The sequence below is a fragment of the Hevea brasiliensis genome, chromosome 11, assembly GCF_030052815.1.
Source record: "Hevea brasiliensis isolate MT/VB/25A 57/8 chromosome 11, ASM3005281v1, whole genome shotgun sequence".
NCBI lineage: Eukaryota > Viridiplantae > Streptophyta > Magnoliopsida > Malpighiales > Euphorbiaceae > Hevea > Hevea brasiliensis.
The window spans coordinates 3609376-3632526 of NC_079503.1; the positions used below are offsets into that span (position 1 = coordinate 3609376).

General features: G+C 30.7%; 2 protein-coding genes across 7 annotated transcripts; both read left to right on the forward strand.

The window, feature by feature from the left end:
* The first annotated feature begins 8510 nt into the window (after window positions 1-8510).
* On the forward strand, window positions 8511-9848 carry LOC110636343 (uncharacterized). Its single transcript, XM_058129681.1, has one exon. It carries the CDS (start codon window positions 8784-8786, stop codon window positions 9411-9413), a length of 630 nt encoding a protein of 209 aa, XP_057985664.1. The 5' UTR covers window positions 8511-8783; the 3' UTR covers window positions 9414-9848.
* Window positions 9849-12813: 2965 nt separating this feature from the next.
* LOC110636372 (golgin candidate 1) lies at window positions 12814-21905 on the forward strand. Of its 6 annotated transcripts, none has more exons than XM_058129686.1 (20): window positions 12816-13083; window positions 13779-13859; window positions 14509-14558; window positions 14677-15321; window positions 15435-15497; window positions 15924-16001; window positions 16134-16337; window positions 16827-16883; window positions 17001-17075; window positions 17165-17236; window positions 17520-17582; window positions 18570-18668; window positions 19104-19181; window positions 19375-19443; window positions 20315-20362; window positions 20457-20552; window positions 20678-20754; window positions 20946-21090; window positions 21194-21238; window positions 21425-21905. In XM_058129686.1, exons 1-20 carry the CDS (start codon window positions 13056-13058, stop codon window positions 21494-21496), a joined length of 2145 nt encoding a protein of 714 aa, XP_057985669.1. In that variant the 5' UTR covers window positions 12816-13055; the 3' UTR covers window positions 21497-21905. The 6 variants fall into 6 exon arrangements, with proteins under 6 accessions (XP_057985667.1, XP_057985666.1, XP_057985665.1 ...); XM_058129685.1 differs by having other exon boundaries at window positions 12817-13083; window positions 14506-14558; XM_058129684.1 differs by having other exon boundaries at window positions 12814-13083; window positions 14506-14558; window positions 19119-19181; window positions 21194-21905.
* Window positions 21906-23151: the final 1246 nt, after the last annotated feature.

The window sequence follows — 23151 nt, forward strand, 5'->3', positions numbered from 1 at the left end:
ATGTGGTGTGGACTATGGATAGGACGGGGTAGTCACGGCTTGAGTAATTCGCTAGGACCCGATCCTTCGAGGGGTAGTCACGGCTTGAGTAATTGGGACCCTCGATTTGGTTATTAAGTGGAAGTCCGAGCTTGAGTAATTCGGCACGGGTTGGATTTAAGAGAGTCAGTATAGGGATCACCCCATATGTTATGATTGATACTATAGGGTGTGTGAGTGCTCCAAATTACCTTTTTGATGCTATGATGTGAAAATGTTGTTGATGTTGCATTTCACTCTACAGGGTGCATTAGTTTTAGATAGTTATAGGGATTATGGTTAAAATTGATATTTTACTCTCTCGAGTCGAACGCTCACTCTGTTCAAAAATTTTTACAGCCACGGGAGGATATTTTTGAGGTTAACTCGCTTTCTCCTCGCAGTCAATTATTACCGTTTGTATAAACTTGTTAAATCTTAGAATTTCCGCATGTGTTAGAAATGTTTATTTGATTTGGGTCGTAAACTAAATTATTATTTTGGGACAAACTTAATATGCTATGCATGTTTGATGGATTGGATGAGGAGCCGAGCTCCCATTTATTTTATGTTGATGAGTATGTGGAGGGTGGTGAGCTCCCAAATGACTATATATTGTGTTTACAGTCGGGTGAGTCAAAACTCCCGTTGGAAAGTGCATTTTTATGGCGGACTGCATGCATTTGTTTTCTTGAAATTGGGCCCAAATGGGCCTTAGAGTTGGGTTAATGAACAGTTAGGCTTACTACGGGCCTCGGGGGCTTTAGGCTGGCCCAGGTCCTAGTGCCGGTCCGGCCCATAGGTTGGGTCGTGACAAGTTTATTTAAAATTATTTTGAGTGCATTCATCGTGATATGATTTTTTAAGTTTATTGAATTTTTTCTAAATTTTTTTATTTGATTCTAATTGCTTTCATTCCATAATTCTAGTTAGTAGGAGGATTAATTAAATTAGAAATTTCTAATTAATGTGTTGAAAAATATGAAATGCAATCAGTGAAAATTAAGTCATAATTGTTAAGTCATCACATAAAAATAACTTATCTACAAATTGTTATATCAACATTCCATTAACAAATGTAAAGACAAAGTATTATATATTAATAATTAGATTGATTATAACATATAAATTTTCATAAAAATATAATAATTTCTAAAATAATACATTTTTATTTTTAATTAAAAAAATTAACGTTAAAATTAATATTTTAATTAAATTATTTTATATAAATTACTCACGTATTATATAAACCTAAGACATAAACATATAAATCCGCCTATTTTACATTTAGGACTCACTGTGTCTTGAGTTTACGATATACCAGTCTATCAAAGAATTTTTTATTTATATAATTTTAATCCTTAAATTTAAAGTGATTGGCTGAGATTTTATTAAAAATTAAACTTATTGTTTAACAAATATATAATTATATATGAGAATGTAAAATCTCAACCATTCATCTTGAATTCAGAGATGGGGATTGTACAAATACCATAAATCATGTTTGCACAAATATGAGTGGATACTTTTATGTGTATATTGATAATCATTCAATTGCATTAATTATATAATTTAAATAATTATTACTAGATGTTAAATTATAAGTAAGTGTATTATTTACTATATTTTTTAAAAAATAATAAAATTTGAATTATAGCTTCCACTCTTAAATAATTTTCCTTTTATCACAATTAAATTTACTATATCTTCTCTCCAGTAATTAGAATCTCACGGCTAATTATAGCAGGCCCGCAGGCTGCACCACATATACTAACAACCCAATACCTAACTGGGCTTGATGCCTTGATCCCTCTTTGAAGCCCATGGCTAGTTTTATTTATTATTATTTTTTTAACATACAAATAGTTTTATCTCCTTTAAATTTTTATTTGATACAATCATCGTACATACAATAATTTAATCACAGTTATTCATTATGCAGAACCCACATAATACCTACCACAATCAATAATTGTACAGTAATTTTATTATATAATTTTTCATCCTATTTATGACGGATTTACTCTAACATTCCTATAGCTATCACCCAAAACCTGATAAATTGATTTAATTGAAAAATCAAATTGAGCTACCTGAATCTTTTTTTTTTTTTTTTTATATTGATAAATTTTTTGAGTTGTGTATCATTTAATTTGTGTTGAATTATATTTTGAGCCTTTACATTTAATTTTTAAATAAATAACATTAAATTTTTAAATAAATAAATTTATTATTAATTTTATTTATATAAAATTTATATTTTTTTGTAATTTATTATTTTATATTTATATTATAAGTTTCCAATTATTCATAAATAAATTATTCATTCGTTTATTTTTAAAGTTAATAATATCTCAAATATTAATATTATATTACATTTAAAAAAAAATTAAGGTGAAATTGAAATTGAAACGGATCAAATTGTATTAAACTGAAGTCTAATCAGGACCGTAATCAGCAAAGTCCGAACCAAAATCGATTCATAACTGGATTGGAAGCAGATCGAGACCGTCAATGAACCAGAAACAGCTTGGACCCCAAACAATGCAATCAAATTATGGGTCAAACCACCAAGGGCTACTGAACCATCAGCTCAGCCCGGAACTGCGCCATTGCCAAGTCTACCAACATAACCCATCTTCAGACTTCACACAGATAGTTTCCCCTCCCTTCTCTTCTCCTCCTTTTTCTTCACTCGCTGTCCACTGTCCAGTCAGCCCAATTTCTATCAACTCCGGTAGCTAAATTTTGTATGAGTTGGTCTATTACTCGTATTCTGTTACAGCTGGGGACATAGTGCATGACGATGATTCAACTCCCAAAAAGCCTAGCTGCCTATGAGAATAACCTTATCTTTGTAGAGCTTGAATGTTGCTTTTTCTCCTCAGCCTAATCCTTGCTTTTATGATTTCTCAAATGGGTTTATTTAGTTATTACAATTTATTTATTTTTGAGAAGAAATGTTGTTGAATGTCTTAATTTGTATCTTCTGCTTGTGCTGTGTTTGTTGATGGAAATGAAACAGTAAAATCGGAGAATCAAACCGAATCGAAATTTTTAATTTGATTCGATTTAATTTTTTTTTATATTTTGATTCGATTATCATAATTTTAGATTTTACACTTGTAGTTGTAATTGGTCTCAATCATGATCATGATCGTGTTGTATAATTATATTTGAAGAAAGGATAGTGCAAGTGTATTATTGAAGTAGTGGAGATAAAAGAGTGTGCAAAGTGGCCAAGGTAGATATTATTGAAGTAGCCATTTGGAAATTGGAAAAGCCATAAAAGCAATAGTGCCCACCATGAAAAGGAAAATCAAGCTTGGAATTCCAAAAGTCTTTAAAGAGTGGCTACTTATTTATTAACCACAACAACAAGAAAATTGCCTTGCCAAGCAAAGCTTGCTAAAGAGAATACTAAGGAAAGCAAAGAAAATGACTTGAATATTGCTGCTTTAACTACATGTCTTTTAGACGGACCACCAATAATTTAGAGCTCAAATATCTCTAGTAATAATAATAATAATAATATCTGAGTTCTTTCACTTTTTAAAAATTATTTTGTTTAAAATTATTTATTGCTTTAAGAAATTAAAGAGCACTAATTTATTTTTTTAATTTTACTCTTATATCTATTAAATATAATAATTATTTTTATAACTTATATTATCACCCCCTTCTCTATTTCTTTCTTAATTAAGTGAGATAAATGATAATTTAGTTAAATTATAGAAAATTTCGTTATAACTTAAATGATTTAATTACATTTTTAATCATCATGCAGAAATTTTAAACGGCATGTAAAATTAAACGAAAGTAATAATACTAATAAATCTTTTTTTTTTCTTTTTCTACTCAAAATTCATCAAATTATGAATTTTAGATATTGAGTTGTTTTCTTATATAATTTTAATTAAAACTCAAATTAAAGATCTTATGACTATGAAAACGATTTTATTACTCATTAAATTAAAATTCATTGATATTTTGCTTTTAATTTTTTTGATTAACAATCTAAACATATTGTTAATATTGTAATTTTTTTTGAGGTTCTAATTCTACACATAATTTAGGTTGGCGTGCTGACCTCTTCAAATTGAAATAGTCTCTTATAGCTTGATATGCATAATGTCTTTTTCAATTATGGTTTCTGATCATTAATTTTGATACCCAATGTCTACGTCTATAAAGATAATTACTTATCATTAATGATCTTATTGATGAAAACCTCCTTTCAATTGTGAAGAGTTTAGTTCTCTTTGTAATTTCTAATTTTGCACTAATCATAGATTTTTTTTTTTCTCCTTTTAAATGAGCTACACGATTAAAATAACTCTTTTTTCTCGAAAAACCTTTTAATTTATATATAAAAAAATATTTTCTTTAAAATTTATTTTTTAAAAAAATATTTATATTATTTGATTACAATATCAAACCGATGATATATATTTATATAATATATATATAAATATTTTTATATTTTAATAAAATTATCAAAGATCAAAAAATTACTCATTCTTTTTTCCTCAAAGGTGCGTTGGTGCACCAAGAGATATGTGCTATGCATGGCTGGCGGCTTGGACTGAGTCAAAATCGTGAATTTCAATTTAATTATCAAAATCAATTGAGATTGGATAGAAGAATTCATTTTCATCTCCATTTTATTTGATTTAGTTTTAATTAATTTAATAATTGATTTTTTTATAAATAAAAATAATTTTAATTGAAAAACAAATTGTGCCGATTTATTTTTATCTAATTTATAATTAATTTTTTCTTAATATTTTAATTTTTAATTGCATCAATTCTATTTTAAATCGGACCGTATTCATGATATATTAATCCCACGTCCAAATTCAAGAAAATTTTTATAAGCTTTTAGGTATATACACTCATCTAATTAGAAATTAACATATAATTTAAAATAATAATGAATCATATCTAAAAATTTTAAATTTTATTATAAATATAAAATTCTAATTTTTGATTATTTATATATATAAATTAATTTATAGAGCTTATCGTAGGTAAGAAAGTTCCCCGGATTCCACTTTGGGAGAAGCAAGCTTTGTTACATGCAATAGCAAAGCCTAAAAAATTGATGCCTGTGATTTATTAAAAGAAGTAAGCATATAGTGCTCGTTTGATGTTGATGGAATTGCTTTAATTTCTTGTATTGCACTACACTTTTTCTTTTAATTTTTAAAAAGGGTATGGTTCATACAAATTTGTACACCATAGCTTCATTTCAATTTTTGTAAATAACTATAACTTAAATTAATGAAAACAATAATATTTAATTCAATTAATCATATTGATCACCACGCATAATTTAATTTCTTTTATGTATAATTAATAATTTACTTTTTTAATAATTAATTTAGAACCAATTCAATTTATCTTTTAATTTAAATTTTGTTTGGCAACAATTTTTAAGGTGACATTTAATATTTTAACTATAATCAAAATATTATTTTTTTTATTTATATTTTACAGTGACATAGTATTTATACTAATATTTAGAGGTTGAGAAAATAATTCATGAAAAATAACTTTTTTTAACTTTTAGAGGTTAAGAGAATATTTTGACTAGAGTTAACGAGATGATATTACTATTTTTTTTTAATAGCTAATTTAATAGTTATTTTTACTGAATGCTTATATTTTAAATTACTACATAAACAGCTAACTACTAATAATTAATAATCAGTAAAATAATTAACGATTGCTAAATCAACTAATAGTTATTAAAACAGTTGAATAAGAACTTAATTCACTATCATTCCTGCTCTAAGAAAAAGAAACCCTATAACTTTGCTTTATCTAGAAGAAAATTATGAACTTATTAAACCATGATATTAGCTATTAAATATATGGTTTTCTTTTTCACTTTGGATACTTCTTGTAGGACCTTGAAACAACCAAGAAGCAAAGAATCTATATGAGCTGCGAGGAATTTGACCATTTAAGCAAAGGGCTAGGGCAATTTTCATGCAAATCTTGGTATAAATTTCTTCTGAATGAAGCAACATTTTGGTTTTATAAACATATTTTTTTTTCATTATTATCACGTGGAAAACTAAGCTATTATGAAATTTGACTTTCATGCAGAGAGAACGGCAGGTTGCTGTCCATTTCTGTATGGCTAAGTAATTCATTATTTTTAGTGAATGATTATGATGTGACATTTTAATATCTATTCTTAGTTCAATTATTAGTGTATAGTTGATTTGAGTCACACGATGAAATAATTCATCGAATTTATATATTTTAAAGAGATTTGAATTTGTATAAGAGGGATATATATTATCTCAGCCGGACACGTTTTATGTATTTTTTATCAAGAAAATATAATTAATTTTATTCATTTGTTGCAAATTTTATCTTGCTCAAACCTAAATTCAATTAGTGCTCTTTTAATATTTAAAATTCAATTAAAATTTATCTTAAATTACTTGAATTCACTTTAAATTTTATTGTGATAAATTATAGAATAATGCTCGAAATCATTATATTTTATATTTAATTAATTATTTATTTATATAAATGATATTATATTTAAATATACAAAAATCTAAACTCAAAATAAATATTAATTTTTAAAATTTAAATTCATTCTAAATTTAATTAACGTCTAAAATGCCTCTAAATTTTAAAATTTTTTTAATAAAAATTTCATGTACTTATTTATAATTATAAGAAAGCAACTTAATGAGAATTAGTACTTTTCTTTAATAAGACTTAAATTTTAAATATCTTCTCTTTTTAAGTTTTATTTAAATAAAAAAATATTAATCATACTAATCCTTAATTTGTACGTACTTAATAATTTTATCAACTGGCTTGGAGTCTTAAAATTTTTGCAGGTATATATATATATATACACACTAAGGTCCCTGTGCCCTAGGATCCCTCATGGCTCACTGGCCCGCTAGAAGAAAAGATCCTTCAGGTAGAGAAATATATAAAAAATTAACACAAAATAAATAAATAAACAAACAAATCGATTCTGGGGCTAAAAACGAGAAATTATATAGTGAATAGATTATTTCATGTAGATAATCTTATATGAAATGATAAATTAATCATAGAATAATAATTAAGTTAAAATGAGTTTCATAAAATTTAATCTTATTCATATATTAAAAATCATTTCTTTTTTTTAAATGATAATTATCTTTTTATATTTAATTGTCCTTACTTGATTAGTTTATCATTTCAAATCAAATACAGGCATGAAATCACCATTTTACTATATAATATCTCCTCATAAATCTATGATTTTGTCTCGGACCTCTTGAACCTTGGGCAGAAACCACCTATTTAGGGCTGCCGATCGATTCTGGGCTGGAACCGAAAGTTTTGGTTCGCCCTTCAAGTCAAATCGGGATCAACCTTACAGGTTGAATTCCATCCAGGTTTTATCTTGAGCGAATCCGGTTTGGTTCAAAAGCCAATAATTTCAGTTTGATTTAAGATTTAAAGAATTCCAAGGGTCAGGAGTTCAATTCAGTTCATTCATTAATCGATTTTAATTAGTTCAACTTCAATTTACTTTTAATTTCAAACCGGATCAGGCCATCTCCACGTAACATATCCGTCATTTTACTCTAATAACTCGTTGCGATTTTTTTTTCTTCTTATTCCTGACTTTATAGGTTATACGGCAAGCAGAATCTCACCATCATTCTTTCCTCTTTTAAAATGAATGGTCAAGATGAGACTCCACAGAGGTGCATACCATCGTCGTATACGGCTCCAGATTCATCTATCCCCTCAGTCTGTGTTCCACGTGTCTACAGTAGGTACTGCTATTCATTCCTGTCAGCCTTGTTGGGCTGGCAAGTATATGACAGGTAAGGCGGAACAAACAAAACAATATTCACGCCCCTCTACTGCTGCGTGCAGAGTACGTAGCCGTCATTCTCCAAAATTAAATGGTAGGATTTTACAAGAGTGTGGCTGAAAAAGAAGGTATATTGGCTAATGACCAAGAAAAAGTTATAGTAATTAATCCAGATGAGCAAGATTATTATATAGCCATGTGAACGTCACTGTTGTTTCTCTGTCTATATTAATCAATATCGCAGTCTTATTAACTTCGCAATTGACTCAAGAATCATGATATTAATTTCATTAACAAAACTGTTAACTAAAGCTGCATTTCTCTTATTTCTAGTATTATTTCGATTTCAGACAGCAAAATTAAGCTTAGGCCCGACAAGTTCAAACAAGTTTAATCAAAGTAATTAGCAGCGAGCCGACAACTTAATGCAATTTGATTAAGCAAGAAGGGTGGAGAAAGGCTTTCACTTGTAGTAAATAATGTCTCTCGATAATAATTTTGGACGTACAAAAGTAGAAACAAACAAAAATATCAAAAGTAAAATGAATTTCAAACCACTATTTGATTGAAAATGCCAATTCTTTGTCCATTTGCAGAGCGTGGAAACTACATCACATTTCACTTTTAATTTGGAGTGCTACTTTACTTGCTTTGTGTACCCACACTGTCACAATTTGTCGTAACCCAAATGCACATTATTTTTCTTCATTTGTTTTCCATTCCCATTTCATTAGCTGTAATTTTTCTGCCCTTTAAATACCTCTCTCTCTCCCCTTTCTCGCACCCAAGCCAAAATCTTCTTCTCTTTAATCATCCTCCTCATCTCCCCACAAACACTCAGAATTAAAAAAATATATATATAGAAAAAGAAAAATCTCTTACGAGAACCAAAAAGAAAAAAAAAAAAAAAACTCTCATGGAGATGGAGCCAAGCACACCACAAGTGGCCAAAAAAATATGGCACATAATACGTGTGGTATTCTTCATGCTAAGAAAAGGCATATCAAAGAGCAGAATAATGGTGGATCTACATTTGATGCTCAAAAGGGGTAATAAGCTAGCAGGGAAGGCCATAGGCAACCTCATGTACCACCACCATAAGTCCTCCTTCAGTTGTCGTTCCAATGATGCTCTTTCCTTCATCTCCCCACGAGAATACGAATTCAGCTGCAGCAATAGCCCTGCAACTATCAACCCTTTCCTTGCCCACAAGCGCAAGCACCACCATCACCACTTCCATTTCGCCAAGTCTTACAAATACGACGATGTCACCACTGTGGCTGCGGTGCAGAAGATGCAGAAGATGCTTGAGATGTTGAACAGTGAGGTGGTGGAGGCTTCACCTATGGTGTTGCCTGGGTTTGGAAAGAGCCCAATGGTGAGGCAACTGAGAATAACTGATTCACCATTTCCTTTAAAGGATGAGGGAGACAGCCAAGTGGACAAGGCAGCTGAAGAGTTCATCAAGAAGTTCTATAAGGACTTAAAGCTGCAAAAGACTGGTACTGCTTTTGAGTCACCGTACCATGGCATGTGGGGTAGATGATGATGAAGATGTTATTTTTGCTACCCTTTTCGATTTCTGGCTAAGGTTGCATGCTCTCCGGCGGCCGGCAAAGAATTAATGCATCCTCCAAGGCAAGTTGGTGCAAGCTATTTGTCAAGATATTAGATGCAAGATCACATGATTAACAAAATAATAGCAATGCTTCAAGTGACATTTTTTTTGTATGACAACTAGCTTAGCTTCTGCTAGCTAAAACACTCGAGAGGATTAGGTGAAGGCGTGGTATCAAGAGATCAGCTATTTTCCGGCAATTAATAATGATCACTTTTCTTTACCATTTAATATTTACTATCTGTTTCTTTTTCTGTCTCTATCCACTTTGGTTCTTTCTCGTAAATATATCATGTAAACATGGAAGAAAATAAATAATAATGAGTAGAAAAGAAAAGTTGATACCTGGATGATATATATTAACCCCTTCTTTTAATGAAAATCTGGTATATACCTACTTCTACTCGTTGCATGGTAGAATGGCATTTTTCAGAGCTTAAATGCAGTCGTTTAAGGTTATCTTTGGATTCTGTGTGATACTGTTTGCAATCAATCACCAATTAATTACTTCTGTTTTGCCTAGCTATTTATTTCCGTACTTGTGTTCATACACTAGTTTAATTTATAAAACATGCATGGATTTTTTTTTTATTCATGGTTTAAATCAATATCTCGTAATTATTTTTATTAAAAGTTGTGTTTTTTTGTCCGTATATATATTCTTAATCAATTAAAAAAATTAATATTTTATATATTAAAAAAATAATTATTTTATTAATAAACATTTAAAATGAATAATCTGATACCCTTATCGCTTAAATAAAGTTAAATATTCAATTTTTTTGAATAAATAAAATACTTATTATAAGCGTATTAACTCTTAATAAATTGATTTAATTGCAAATAAAATTAGCCTCAATTCATTAAACTTGGACTAATAATAATCGTAAAATATATATAAAAAAAGGGGTTGTTTTGTGCTTAATCAAGAGCTGCTTGTATTTGATATATATTGCCCAACCTTCAATCATTTAATGAAATTAAAGTCTGATAATAACGACAGGTTGGTTGGGTAGGCCACATTAAAAAAAATACATATTTTTATTTATAAATTATTTAATTTTAATATAAAATTTATTTATTGAACTTAATTATAAATATAAATTTCTTAGTCCTAACGTATGTGTGTTATTGAATTGATGATGTAAATTTTGTTTTGCGTAAAAAGTGATCGGTAATTTTCTTTTAAAGTAAAATTTAGATAAAAGTAAAAGAAAATTTCCAGAGAATGAAACATGAATATAATTTTAGAGATTAAAGGAAAAAGAAAAAAGAAAAAAAAATAATTATTAACGGAACCTCTGCCACTCATCTCGTTGCAATCAGCGTTCCACAACTTAAAATTGTTATCACAATATCTTCTTAATTTCAAATTAATTAAAATTAATTAATAATTTTTCAAACTTAAATTTAAATCTTTACTCTCTTAATTGAAAATACATATATAAAAATAATATATAAATATATTTTTATTTATTTATTGATCATTTGATGTGGGATCGACCTACAAGAGTCGAACCTACTCCTTCTCCCCTATATTAAAGGAGCATGCATAAGTCCGGTTGACTCGTGCAACGCTCAAAAGGTCAAGGTGGGGGTTGTGCTGCTGCTTTTGTACAGGCTGTTGGATGGAATAGCTTGAAGAAAAATCAATGAAATTAATTATATTGTTGATATGAATGGTAAGAAATTTTATATTTTTAAAATAAAATTAAATATTTAATTTTTATAAACAAAAAAAAATCTTAATTAGGAGCATTTTAGCCTTGTAATGAACCCCATGCACAAATTTTGGTATATTTTTTTAATTATTTTCATTTATTAAAAAAGAACCTTCAAATTTTATTTAAATATCTAAAATTGATGGAAAAAAGGAAATTATTAAAATAATTATAAAGCTGTACGTTTAATAAGTTGAGTTGAGACAACAGTTGTCGGCTTTGGAATTTGAAGGCGGAAAGAGCAAGACTAGTAGGGTAAATTACATTGTGATCCTCATATTATATCAAAATTAATATATGTCCCTCGATTTTAAAAATTAATGATTTAATCTCTATATTTTAACTCCACCAAACTAAATTTTTATCCATATTTAAAAATAATTATTTATTAATTTGATATAATCAAAATATATGAACTGTATTATTGATTTTTCAAAAATCAAAAAATATGTGTTAATTTTATATAACCCAAAAATAAAAAGTAATTTATCTTTAAAGATATTTTGGTCATTTCTCATTTAATTAACGAAAATTTTGATAGAGAGGTCTTTAGTTTGATGGAGTTAAAATATATGGATTAAATTATTAATTTTTAAAAATTGAAAAACATATATTTTAATTTTAACATATATATAATTAGAATGAAAAAAAAAAAAAAAAAACTCAAACTAATATATAGAAGGAATTTCTTCAATTCTTTTTTTTTTTTTTAATTTTCTAAGAAAAAAGAATGAAGAAAGTGACTTGTAAAGGGTGGGTGATGGATTGTGATTAGTGTACTCCATAGAGAGAGGAGCCTCTCAAGCCCTCTAGAGGGACCTTTTCTACCCCTCGTACAAGGAATAAAGACATGATTGAAGCATTTCTTGGAAAAACCCTATCAATCATTAATGCCAATTCATACTGCTCTTGTTATTTTGTGACTTTCACTCTTTGTTATTACATTTTTTCATATTTCAAAATTTTAATACCTTAATTTTTTCATACTTATGACATCATATCACACAATGAGGTTTGATGTTGACATGTCTTAAAGCTAATCAAATCTTATTAATTAATTAACCCATTAAAATATCAGTTAAATTCTTGATTATAGCTTTTTTTTTATATAAAATTTAACAATATAAGTAAATATAATATATTCATAACAGAAAAAAATATAAATATAAACGAATAAATTTTTTTTTTTCAGAAATAATTTGCATATAATAAAATAATTTTCTGAGTAGTAAAAATTCAACATTTTAATAAAAATTAAAATTTGTTTATATTATTATTTTTAATTGGTGGTGACTTTGCACTTGCAGATGTATATAAACTTATGTGGATAAGCAATAATCCATTTCAATTTAAGGATTGGCTTTGCTTTTCGGAAAGCATGGGCACTCTGTGTTTGTAAGCCCAATGAGTCAAATTTTAATGGGATTTCGTGTTTATCAGAAGAAGGGGAAGGATCCATTGACTAATGGATCTTTGATTTTTGTAGCCCGTTCACGACAAGAACCTCTTGTTGGGCCAAATTGAAACTGCAAGCAAGTGCCAACCCAGAAGCCATCACTGAATTGGACCTGCTCAGGATTACAGTAACAGTCCCGCCAGCACCAGAACACGTCTCATTTTCTTCAGTTGTACTGCTGCTGATGCCTTACGTTATAAGGCATGTGGCCTTAACTAACTTCATTCTGGAAACGAATCCATTGCTTTTCTTCAAATATCCACTGATTCTAATCCATCTTGTACCAGCTAATCCAACTTATCTGATTCGCTAATAACAACGCTCATTAGTTCATTGAAGCTCCACCGATCCAAATTTAGGGCTTTATTTTATTGGAGGATTTTTTTTTTATCAATGGCTTCGTGGCTTAAAGCCGCAGAAGGTTTGGATCTCACAGACTCTAATGTGTTGTTTTCTTTCAATTTTATTTCCATGAGCATTCCTTCATGTGCTTGCATTTTTGAGGTCTAATCCAGATTTCTATTGGCATGAATGTTGTTGATGTAGCTGTGAATCGATTATTTTAGCTGGATTTGGACTGCAAGATAATCTGGTGCATTTGTTTTGTCTACCTTCTTGCATTATTATCTGATATTTACTTAGTGACTTGTACTTCAAACTTAAACATCGCTTGGACTTCGACTAGTGCTATGGGAAATGGATATAACGAATAGAATGAGGGAGTATTTATTGGGGTTGGGTTTACTCGGACTGGTTTTTGAGATGCATTTGAATGCTCAGTTGGAAAAGGAGAAATTCATTATTTTTTTTTGTGGGTTCTCAGCTTTTAATCTTGAACTAATTTACAACTATTACCAACTTGTTGCTCGAAAGAGGTGAACTGAAGGTAATATCCCAGAGGTTTATATTGGCCAATTACAATGAAACCCACATTGAAATGATGAAATCCCATACTTTCAATGTGGTATTTCAAGTTCCATGCCTTGTCTAACTAGGATCATAACACTATATTAATTTTATAGGAGCAATTGTTATTCATAAGAATACTGGTCATAATATTTTGTCCTTTCATTCTTTTAGTTCAAAAGGTATAATGTTCATTGCTTTTCTTGTCAGATTTATTTGAAGTTGTAGATCGAAGGGCAAAGTTGGTTGTCAGTGAATTGGCAGATGAGCATTCTGATTCTCAGTCACCAGGTATGGATCTTATATTGTTCATCCATCCCTTAGGTTTTTATTAATATTGAATATTTGATCTGATATTTGGATGGTTACATCACTTGATCCTATATTACTGGCTTTTATCAATTGATTGTCGGTCTCCTGAGAAGATTAGACATGATTAGTACTGGTATGCTGTCATTATTCAGCCTTAGAGGCAATTAGAATCATCGTTTCATGTTAGAGTTGTTGCTTGGTGAGAAATTCCATTTCGCCAATTTCAAATTCTTACAAGTTAGAATTGATGGGGTGTGATTTTAAATTTCTAGATCAGTTTTAATTGCAGCCAAACTTCTATTAATCTGAACTGTTCTAGCAAAATAATCTTATATTTGGCCATTTGAGTTCCTTTTTAGCCAAACTCAATATGATTAGAATGTTTCTTGAAAATGACCAAAAATGTAGTTGATTATTAACCAAGTATTTTAGTCAATCTAATCTTAATCTCTCAGAAATTGTTCTGCCCACCTTGAATTGCTAATATAAAGAAAACTTAGGTCATGACATTTAGATCAGGTATGGACAGCATTATAATATTCCTTGGAAAAGCAGATACTGTACCATTTTATGAGTGATGATATCTGTTGCTTACCATTGTGTCTTTCTTTCTTTCGTTTTTTTAAAGCTTCTAATGGGCAAGGATCTCAACCCAAGAGGGTGAAGTCTAAGACCAAGGTATGTACCAGTATACCTGTGCCCTTAGAGTGGCATTTTCATGTGTTAATTTCAAAGAAGTATATTCTTGTTACACAAAGCCATTGGATTATTTAAATTGCAAATTGTTTTTTTGCAGGCTCAAAAGAAGCTATCCACAAGTGAATCCTATCAAGCAAGTACCACTAAAGGGGAGTTGACTAGTACAGAAACTTCAAAATTAGATGTATTATCTGATAAAGATAGGGCTACTCTTTTTGTTGAAAATGTTGTTACCCCCTCTAGCAAGTTGATGCCCCAAACAATCACTGAACAGCAGCAGAATACTGACAAAGATATCTCTAGCAGTACATCATCAGAGAGAGTAGCAAATGAAGTTGTCAAAGATGATGCTAATCGTTTAGAAGTTGCTGTAACTGCTGCTGATGCAGATGCTGCAACATCAAGTTCAAATGGTGAGCTTCTCAATGAGAAGGCTTCTGATGATCCTGTAGAACATCCTCTTTCCCCATTAGCTGCCAAAGAAATAGAGGTTCTTAATGAAGACCATCAAGACCATCCAATTGGTTCTGACATCAAGCGAAGGGATGCTGATGTTCCTTCAAATATTGACCAAGAGAGATCTCTGTCAGCAATTACTGATCCTACTGTCAATGGCGAAACTTCAGTAAAAAATGCTGATCTTAGGGCTGAACCTCTGGTTGATCAACAGAACCAGCATCAGTTGCAGCAGCAGCGTAAAGCTGATACTTCACCCATGAAAATACAGGACCAACTTGATGAGGTAAATTGTTTATTATGGGGGAGAAAATCATGTACTACAATTGTTCATGAATATTGTAATCTTAAATGTTTGCTATTAAGTTTTTCTGATTAGTTCCCTTAGTTGGTTTTCAGGCTCAAGGACTGCTTAAGACTGCAATTTCCACTGGCCAGTCAAAAGAGGCAAGGTTGGCACGGGTAAGCACCTGCTGCTAGTGTGTCCTTCTATCATTTTCACTAGACAATGGTTAGGATTCATTGGCATACTACTGTTTGGTCAGCCATATGTTTAATCTTAATCCACTACCTATTATCAGTCCCTCTTTAAAAGGCCCTTGTGGAAATATTCTAAGCATGATTTTAAGTCCTAACCTGCAGTGATGTGATGTGAAATGACCTGTTTGACTAAAACAAAGTACAAGATATTCTACTATTTTGGTTTATGCAACTTCCTTCAACTAGGTCAGTCATGAGATCCATTCAAAGAAGTGTTTTTTACTGAAAAGATTTTCTTGGACTAGATAGTTTAATCTGTTCTACACAACTTTTCCCTTCCAATCATTTTCTGACCTGCCAGGTTCCTATTTTGTATGCCTTGTTAACTTTTCAGCTATCAATATTCAGGTTTGTGCTGGACTTTCAACCCGCCTTCAAGAATGCAAATCTGAAAATGCTCAGCTGGAGGAACTTCTCATTGCAGAGGTGAGATGACAACTGTTTGTTCTGTTATCCATCCTTATGTACTTCTGAGGATTTTCAAACTTATGCATATTTGCGCCTGATGTAATACTATTAAAGGGGTTATCTTTGACATTTGGGATTCTGCCTTAACAGAGAGAGCTGAGCAAATCATATGAGGCTCATATAAAGCAGCTACAACAAGATTTGTCTATATCTAAAAGTGAATTGAAAAGAGTAGAGTCAAATATGGCTGACGCTTTGGCTGCAAAAAATTCAGAAATTGAGGCCCTTGTCAATTCTATGGATGCACTCAAGAAACAGGCTGCTTTGTCTGAAGGAAATCTGGCTTCGCTGCAGGTTTGTTCCACTTTTCATGTTAGATAATGATGCATTCTTTTCTCCCCTGCCTTAAGCAATGTTTTTGTCCTATCTGTTGTAAAATGACTTTCTTCAGCCCAACCATCAACTCTCTGCACCCCTTGGAGTAGGTTTAAATAGAAATTTAACCTGTTTTTAATGTGAAAAAAATAAGCTTCAATCTATCTCTCAAGCCATTCCACATTTCCGCTATCTCATGTACAATATAGCCTGCTGCTGATAATATACCCTTACTTCTGAGCTATTGTTTCTTCCGTCATCTTTCTATCACTAAAAATTAGATACTTTAGCTTTATAGATAACGGCAAACATGTTAGGTAACTTGCTCTGTTTCTTTTAGTTTTCACAGACTCATTGGATATGTCATCATATTTAAATATCGTTCTTCCTTCTTCCCAGGGGATTGCATTTTTTCCTTGATTATATTGGTTTAATCCGAGGCTTTGCAACACATTGGTTGCTTTTCAGGCAAACATGGAGTCTATTATGAGAAACAGAGAACTAACAGAGACAAGGATGATGCAGGTAAACTGGTTGTTTCTTCCTTGCATTAAAATTCTGTTATTTTTTATTCTTTGTAAATCCTTAAAAATTCTATTTTATCATTAGATTCTCAAATAATGAAATATATACCTTTATCAGGCACTTAGGGAGGAGCTGGCCTCTGCAGAGCGAAGAGCTGAAGAAGAACGTGCAGCACATAATGCTACCAAAATGGTTTGCTACAGATCAACTCAATCATCTAAGTATTTATTTATTTATTTCTTGTTGTCTCTTGTGCTGATAATCTCCATTTGGTAAAATAGGCAGCTATGGAAAGGGAAGTGGAATTGGAACATAGAGCTGTTGAGGCATCCACAGCCCTTGCTAGAGTCCAGGTAATGCAATGGCTAGCAATAAATGTGATTTACTGCTAAAGTAACAAAGTCCTTATCTGAATTACTATGAAATGTGAGGACTGATCATGTATATAGTAACTACTATTTTTCAGCTACATATATCCTGCTGTTTATAAAATCCTAGACTTTTGTTTGATTATCAATGCATTATTTGTAACGGCCTAATTATGAGTGATGTTACTTATCTAGAGAATAGTTAGGAATTTTTTGATCTTAGTGTGTATTATTTCCATTGAATGTTGGTATTTGCCTCCATTTTCAGAGAATTGCTGATGAGAGAACAACAAAGGCTGTAGAACTTGAGCAGAAAGTGGCACTGCTTGAGGTAAATAGAGACAGCGCTAACTCTACTTGTCTTCTTCTTCTTCTTTTTTGCAATGAAAAGCTTATTTGGGGCCTATTTGATATAACTGTTAGATGCAGTTGATAGTTGTTGCTGTTAACTAATAACAAATAGCTAATTGTAGCTGATTTATATTAAGTGTTTGGTAAAACTATACCTAACCATTGCTCTTGATATTAAAATTGACTAATAAGGATATATCATATAATTTATTTTACTATTGAAATAAATATATAGTTATTAATTTATTATATCATATAATTTATTTTATTATTAAAATATACAAGCAAATAATAAATAATCTTAGAAAATTTATAATTCAATAACCTAAAAAGAAATTAAAAAAAAGTGACTCTATTTAGTATTGAGATTCTAAATTTAAAAAAAGGAAATATATATATATATATATATATATATATATATATATATATATATATTTATAAAATAATAATTTTAAAAACTGATTGATACTTTGGTGGATAATAATAATAATAATAATAATAGTAAAGACATACATATAAATGTAAAATAAAGAAGAAAAAAAAGGAAAACAAATGGGATTTCTCATATCTCGGTAGCCAATTCGTCTGCAAAGTCACTTTTACTAGAATAGTATTTTTTATTTAAGTTGTTGTGGTAGGCATGAAATTAGACCAATTGACATTTAAGGTTCTGAAGTTTCACGAGAGAGAATATAAATGTACAGTGTTGCCTCATACTATTAATATTGAAGTAATTTTTGTCAAATAATAAAAGAATGACCTAGCAATTCATGAAGAGCAGCTCTACAATTAGAGTATATCCAAAGGGCAGCTGATGAGTGTTCTATTAGCTATCAGCTGCCTTTTTAAAAGATTTTATTATTAGTAAACAAGCTGGTTCAGCTATTTGGATGCTCATTAGCTACATCTAACAGCTGAACTAAACGCTCCCTTAAAATTACTAATGTTTACCGCTATATGCAATCAGTTTGAGTGTGCATCATTAAATCAAGAGTTGCAAGATCTGGAAGCTCGCACTCGTCGTGAACAAAAGAAGTCCTCAGAAGAGGCAAATCAAGTGATTCAGGTACAATTACAAATCCAAACTGCTCAATCTCAGGACATGTTTTCAGACAACTGTTGTAGGCATCCTTTTAATTGGCCTTTCAATGAAGTAATTTCACTGATATGTATAATGTTTTGTGAAAAGACGATACTCCCCATTTATGATATGCAGAAATTTTAAACTAATATTGATCTGATGTATGCATATATATTTTATATATGTAAATTATCTAACTTTTCTTTTATCATGAGGTATGCAGTCTATTGTGGGTTGGCTGTCTCTTACCTCTAAGAGTTGTCTCAAGTTCAGAAATTAAACGTGTTTCCTGCTAATTACAAAACTTGATAAAATTTGATAATTCTGTCTTGTATTGTAGCACTACAGCAGTTAGTAATTACACCTCCTTATTAACTGTAAAATTGTCAACATAATGACTATAAATTGTAAAATGTAAAGATCCAGGCTTGGCAGGAAGAAGTGGAGCGTGCACGTCAAGGTCAGAGGGATGCTGAGAGCAAGCTTTCTTCTATGGAGGCAAGGGTTTTTTGCTCTTTGCTATAAGTATTATCATTTGTCATCTCCATTGCCAAAAAGAAAATGCTGTCAGATCGTATCTAATTTCATATAGATTTTGATGGATGAGATGAGCTTGGCTTCCTAATTATTGTAAGTTAAACAGTGCTGTTGATAATTTATTTGTATGGTATGATCTATTGTTTAATTGCAGGCTGAAGTGCAAAAGATGAGGGTTGAATTGGCTGCCATGAAGAGGGATGCTGAGCACTATTCACGGCAGGTAAATTGTGCAGTTTCTTATATTAAGGAATCCAACCTTTATTATTTTTCTTTTTTTTTTAATGAACAAATGTGTGTAGAAGTACAGCCTTAAATATGGCAGATTTAAGTACAGCCTTAACAGCTAGTGGCCATCTGACGTGGGTAGAAGTACAAAAGATTTTGTTATTTGGGATAGCAGATCTAAATCTTGCAAGAAGAATAGACAGGCTTGGTAAAACCTACTGTACAACAATTAGGGTTGTCTGAATGTACCCTTTATTGCCGTTAACTGTCAAAACACAAGCCTTTTTGTCATGTCACATAGCTTCTACTAACATTTCAGTGCAATTATTATTATTTTCTTTTGGATTTAGCAATGACTGTGTGAGATAGTGTTGCTCGAAATTATACTCCATGGTGTTGCTTGAAATTATACTCCCTAACTTGCCATCAAACTTTGATTTTAAAATGCAAGTGATTATTAAGCTAAATATTCCTGCAAGCTTTTGTTGAGGCTAATGGTTCACATGAGGCAGAGATAAGACACCAAATTAAATTATCTCATTGTAGATCTTATGTTGCTGTATTTGGAGAAATTGGTATCTGTTAAAAGAAATTTGATTGAAAGGAAATAAACTTTATGATGTGGAAATATTTTTTATCTGAAGAATATTTTGCCTTGGATAAGACACCAAGACTGCAAACTTCATGTTGCATATGATTAGTTCTATCATGGAACATGAATATTCATGCATCCTTCTATTGGCCCACATCATATGTCCCAAAAACAGTGTTGACATTGTATACCATTATTATAAATAATTGCATAATACAGCTGCACTTAGGATATACTCCGCCTGCATCTTATTTGTCAGAGCTGTCTTTTGCAGGAGCACATGGAGCTGGAGAAGCGCTACCGTGAATTAACTGATTTGTTGGTAATAAAAATGTGGAATAATTTATTCGTTTATACGCAGGTTTTTCATTGATTTGTACTGGTTTCTTATGTTATATTAATCATCAATGATGCAGTACTACAAGCAAACACAGTTAGAAGCCATGGCTAGTGAAAAAGCTGCAGCAGAGTTTCAGTTGGAGAAGGAGGTAAAGCGTCTTCAAGAAGCAGAGGTCTGTCCTCAAGTATTTAATGCTACTTGATAAATAGTATTGACTTGTACTCTTGCTGTCATTCTTCATATGATACGAAACCAGAATATCTTTATTTTGCATGTGCTACCATTGTTATTAAACAGGTTGAGGCAGAAAGGACTAGAGTCTATCGCCGTGCATCCTCATCTTGGGAAGAAGACTCCGAAATGAAGGCACTTGAGTATGTTGTTTCAATTCTGACTAATTAGATGTATTCACAATTCTGACTAATTAGATGTATTCACATGCTTCTGATGCTTTTGCATTTTATTGAGTACATTGATATAAGTTGGGTTCATTTTAGCTTCTTGTATGCAGCAAATGTTTATTTAAATGTACTAAAAATTTCTTGCAATATAATAATAATTGCAGGCCTCTTCCCTTGCATCACCGTCATATGGCAGCAGCAACCATGCAGTTGCAGAGGGCAGCAAAGCTATTGGATTCAGGGGCTGCCAGAGCCACAAGATTTTTATGGCGGTACCCAACGGCTCGGCTTATCCTTCTTTTCTATTTGGTAAGAAGAGCCATCTTGTATTGTTAAGCGTCTACTTAAAAATATGGATCACATACATGTAGATGCATTAAATTGTATGATGACCATGAGAAATCAAATGCAGGTGTTTGTACACCTCTTCTTGATGTATTTATTGCATCGGCTTCAGGTATGGATATTTGGACATGGTTCACTATTGATTTTATGTTCTCAATGTGACAATCTGCCTCGAGTAGAAAATTGTGTTGCTTTATTTAAATGGGAGTTTCTTTTTTTTCCAAACTGTGAATTGAGTACACTTGGTATTGCATTGATTTTTTTTTTAATTGTTGAAATTTTATTTTTCAATGTGAAGGAACAAGCGGATAATATTTCTGCTAGAGAAGTTGCAGAGTCCATGGGTCTTGCCAACCCAACTTTACCATGATTGAGGAAGTTGCTCCTAATCAAAAAGCAAATGCCACATTTTTGCCTGCAAAGGTTTCTTTATCATTCTTAAAGCAAACTATAGCTTGTGAATATCCAGGAAAAAACATAATCAAAAGGAAAGTGAAAACCGTCTTCAATGTTTGCTTTTTATACAAATCGTTTGAGGAAACAGTGGAAAAAGTAGCATATTACTTGATGTCAAGACAAATTCAAATGTGCATGCAAATATTCTGTCATTTCCATAGTCAGTTTGGTGTGGCTCAGGGACATTAAAATGATGTTACAGTGAGAGCTACCATGCTGTATATCCAGACGTTTCTTCATGAAATGGAATATTCTTTTATTTGTAATGGGCGACTTCCATCACTGAGATTGAGCAACAAGTTATGAATCGTGAGAAGTTTGTACGTCACAATAATGGTTTCCTTGTGTTGCATTCTTGTTCTTATCCTTTAAAGAAATTTCAATGATGACAATAGCAATGATCACTTTTTTTTTTTTGGAACAAATAACAATGATCACTTAGATTAAACTTATTTGATATAGGAGAGGGATGGGGAAAATTCCTTAGTTATATAATCTCATCCAGCTTATTATTATTATTATTAAACTCCATGATACTTAAATCTATTATCTATACATTAATGCTTTGTTTAGAACGAGGGAAATGAAGAGAAGAGAAGAGAAAAGAAATTTAATTTCTCTTCATTCTTTTGTTTGGACGTCAAGTAAAAGAAAGAAAGGAAGAAAAATAAGAAAAATGAGGAGATATAAAATTTCTCTTCTCCTTTGTAATTAACTCACATCATTTTTCTTCAAATAATGAGAAATGAAGAAAAATTTATAATAATATATTAAAATATCCTTCTATAATATAATAAGACCTAAGAAATAAAAGGATATAAAGTTATTTTCTCTTTATTCTTTTCAGAAAAAAATTACATTTCTCTTTAATTTTAATAATCTGTCCAAAGTAAGTTAATTTTTTTTTCTTTTCTTTTCTTTTTATTTCTCTTATTTAATTTCTCTTCAATTTCCTTTCACAATTAACTATCCAAACGTAAGGCAAAAGAGGACTTCTGTTAGTATAGCAGTTAACAGGTAAATTTGAGAATCTTCAAATTACAAATGTGTCCTTACTATTTGCTTACTGTATTTGGAGAGTTTGGTCTTTTAACTTTTGTCTCATCCGTTTTGAGTTTTCTTCTATTTTTCTGACGTTGCAATAGCCGTTGTGCACAAACACAATTTAAAACAATAATATACAAATATTCAATATTTATTTCAATTGAAAAATTCAAAAGCAATAGCCGTTGTGCACAAACACAATTTAAAACAATAATATACAAATAGTCAATATTTATTTCAATTGAAAATAATTCAAGAGAAATAGTTGTTGTGCACAAACACAATTTAAAACAATAATATACAAATATTCAATATTTATCTCAATTGAAAAATTCAAAAGCAATAGCCGTTGTGCACAAACACAATTTAAAACAATAATATACAAATATTTAATATTTATTTCAATTGAAAAATTCAAAAGCAATAGCTGTTGTGCACAAACCTCTGATATTTGTCTCCTGGTCTTGACTCAGTATTTCTTTCCCTTTTGCTGAGTCCTTGTTAACTGAGAAACACAATTTGAAG

Coding starts and splice junctions, on each gene's coding strand:
- LOC110636343 (XM_058129681.1), top strand. CDS start 8,784: ATGGAGATGGAGCCAAGCACACCACAAGTGGCCAAAAAAATATGGCAC.
- LOC110636372 (XM_058129682.1), top strand. CDS start 13,056: ATGGCTTCGTGGCTTAAAGCCGCAGAAG. Junction 13,860..14,505: donor TTCTGATTCTCAGTCACCAG/GTATGGATCTTA, acceptor TTCGTTTTTTTA/AAGCTTCTAATGGGCAAGGA. Junction 18,669..19,103: donor AGGCAAATCAAGTGATTCAG/GTACAATTACAA, acceptor TAAAATGTAAAG/ATCCAGGCTTGGCAGGAAGA.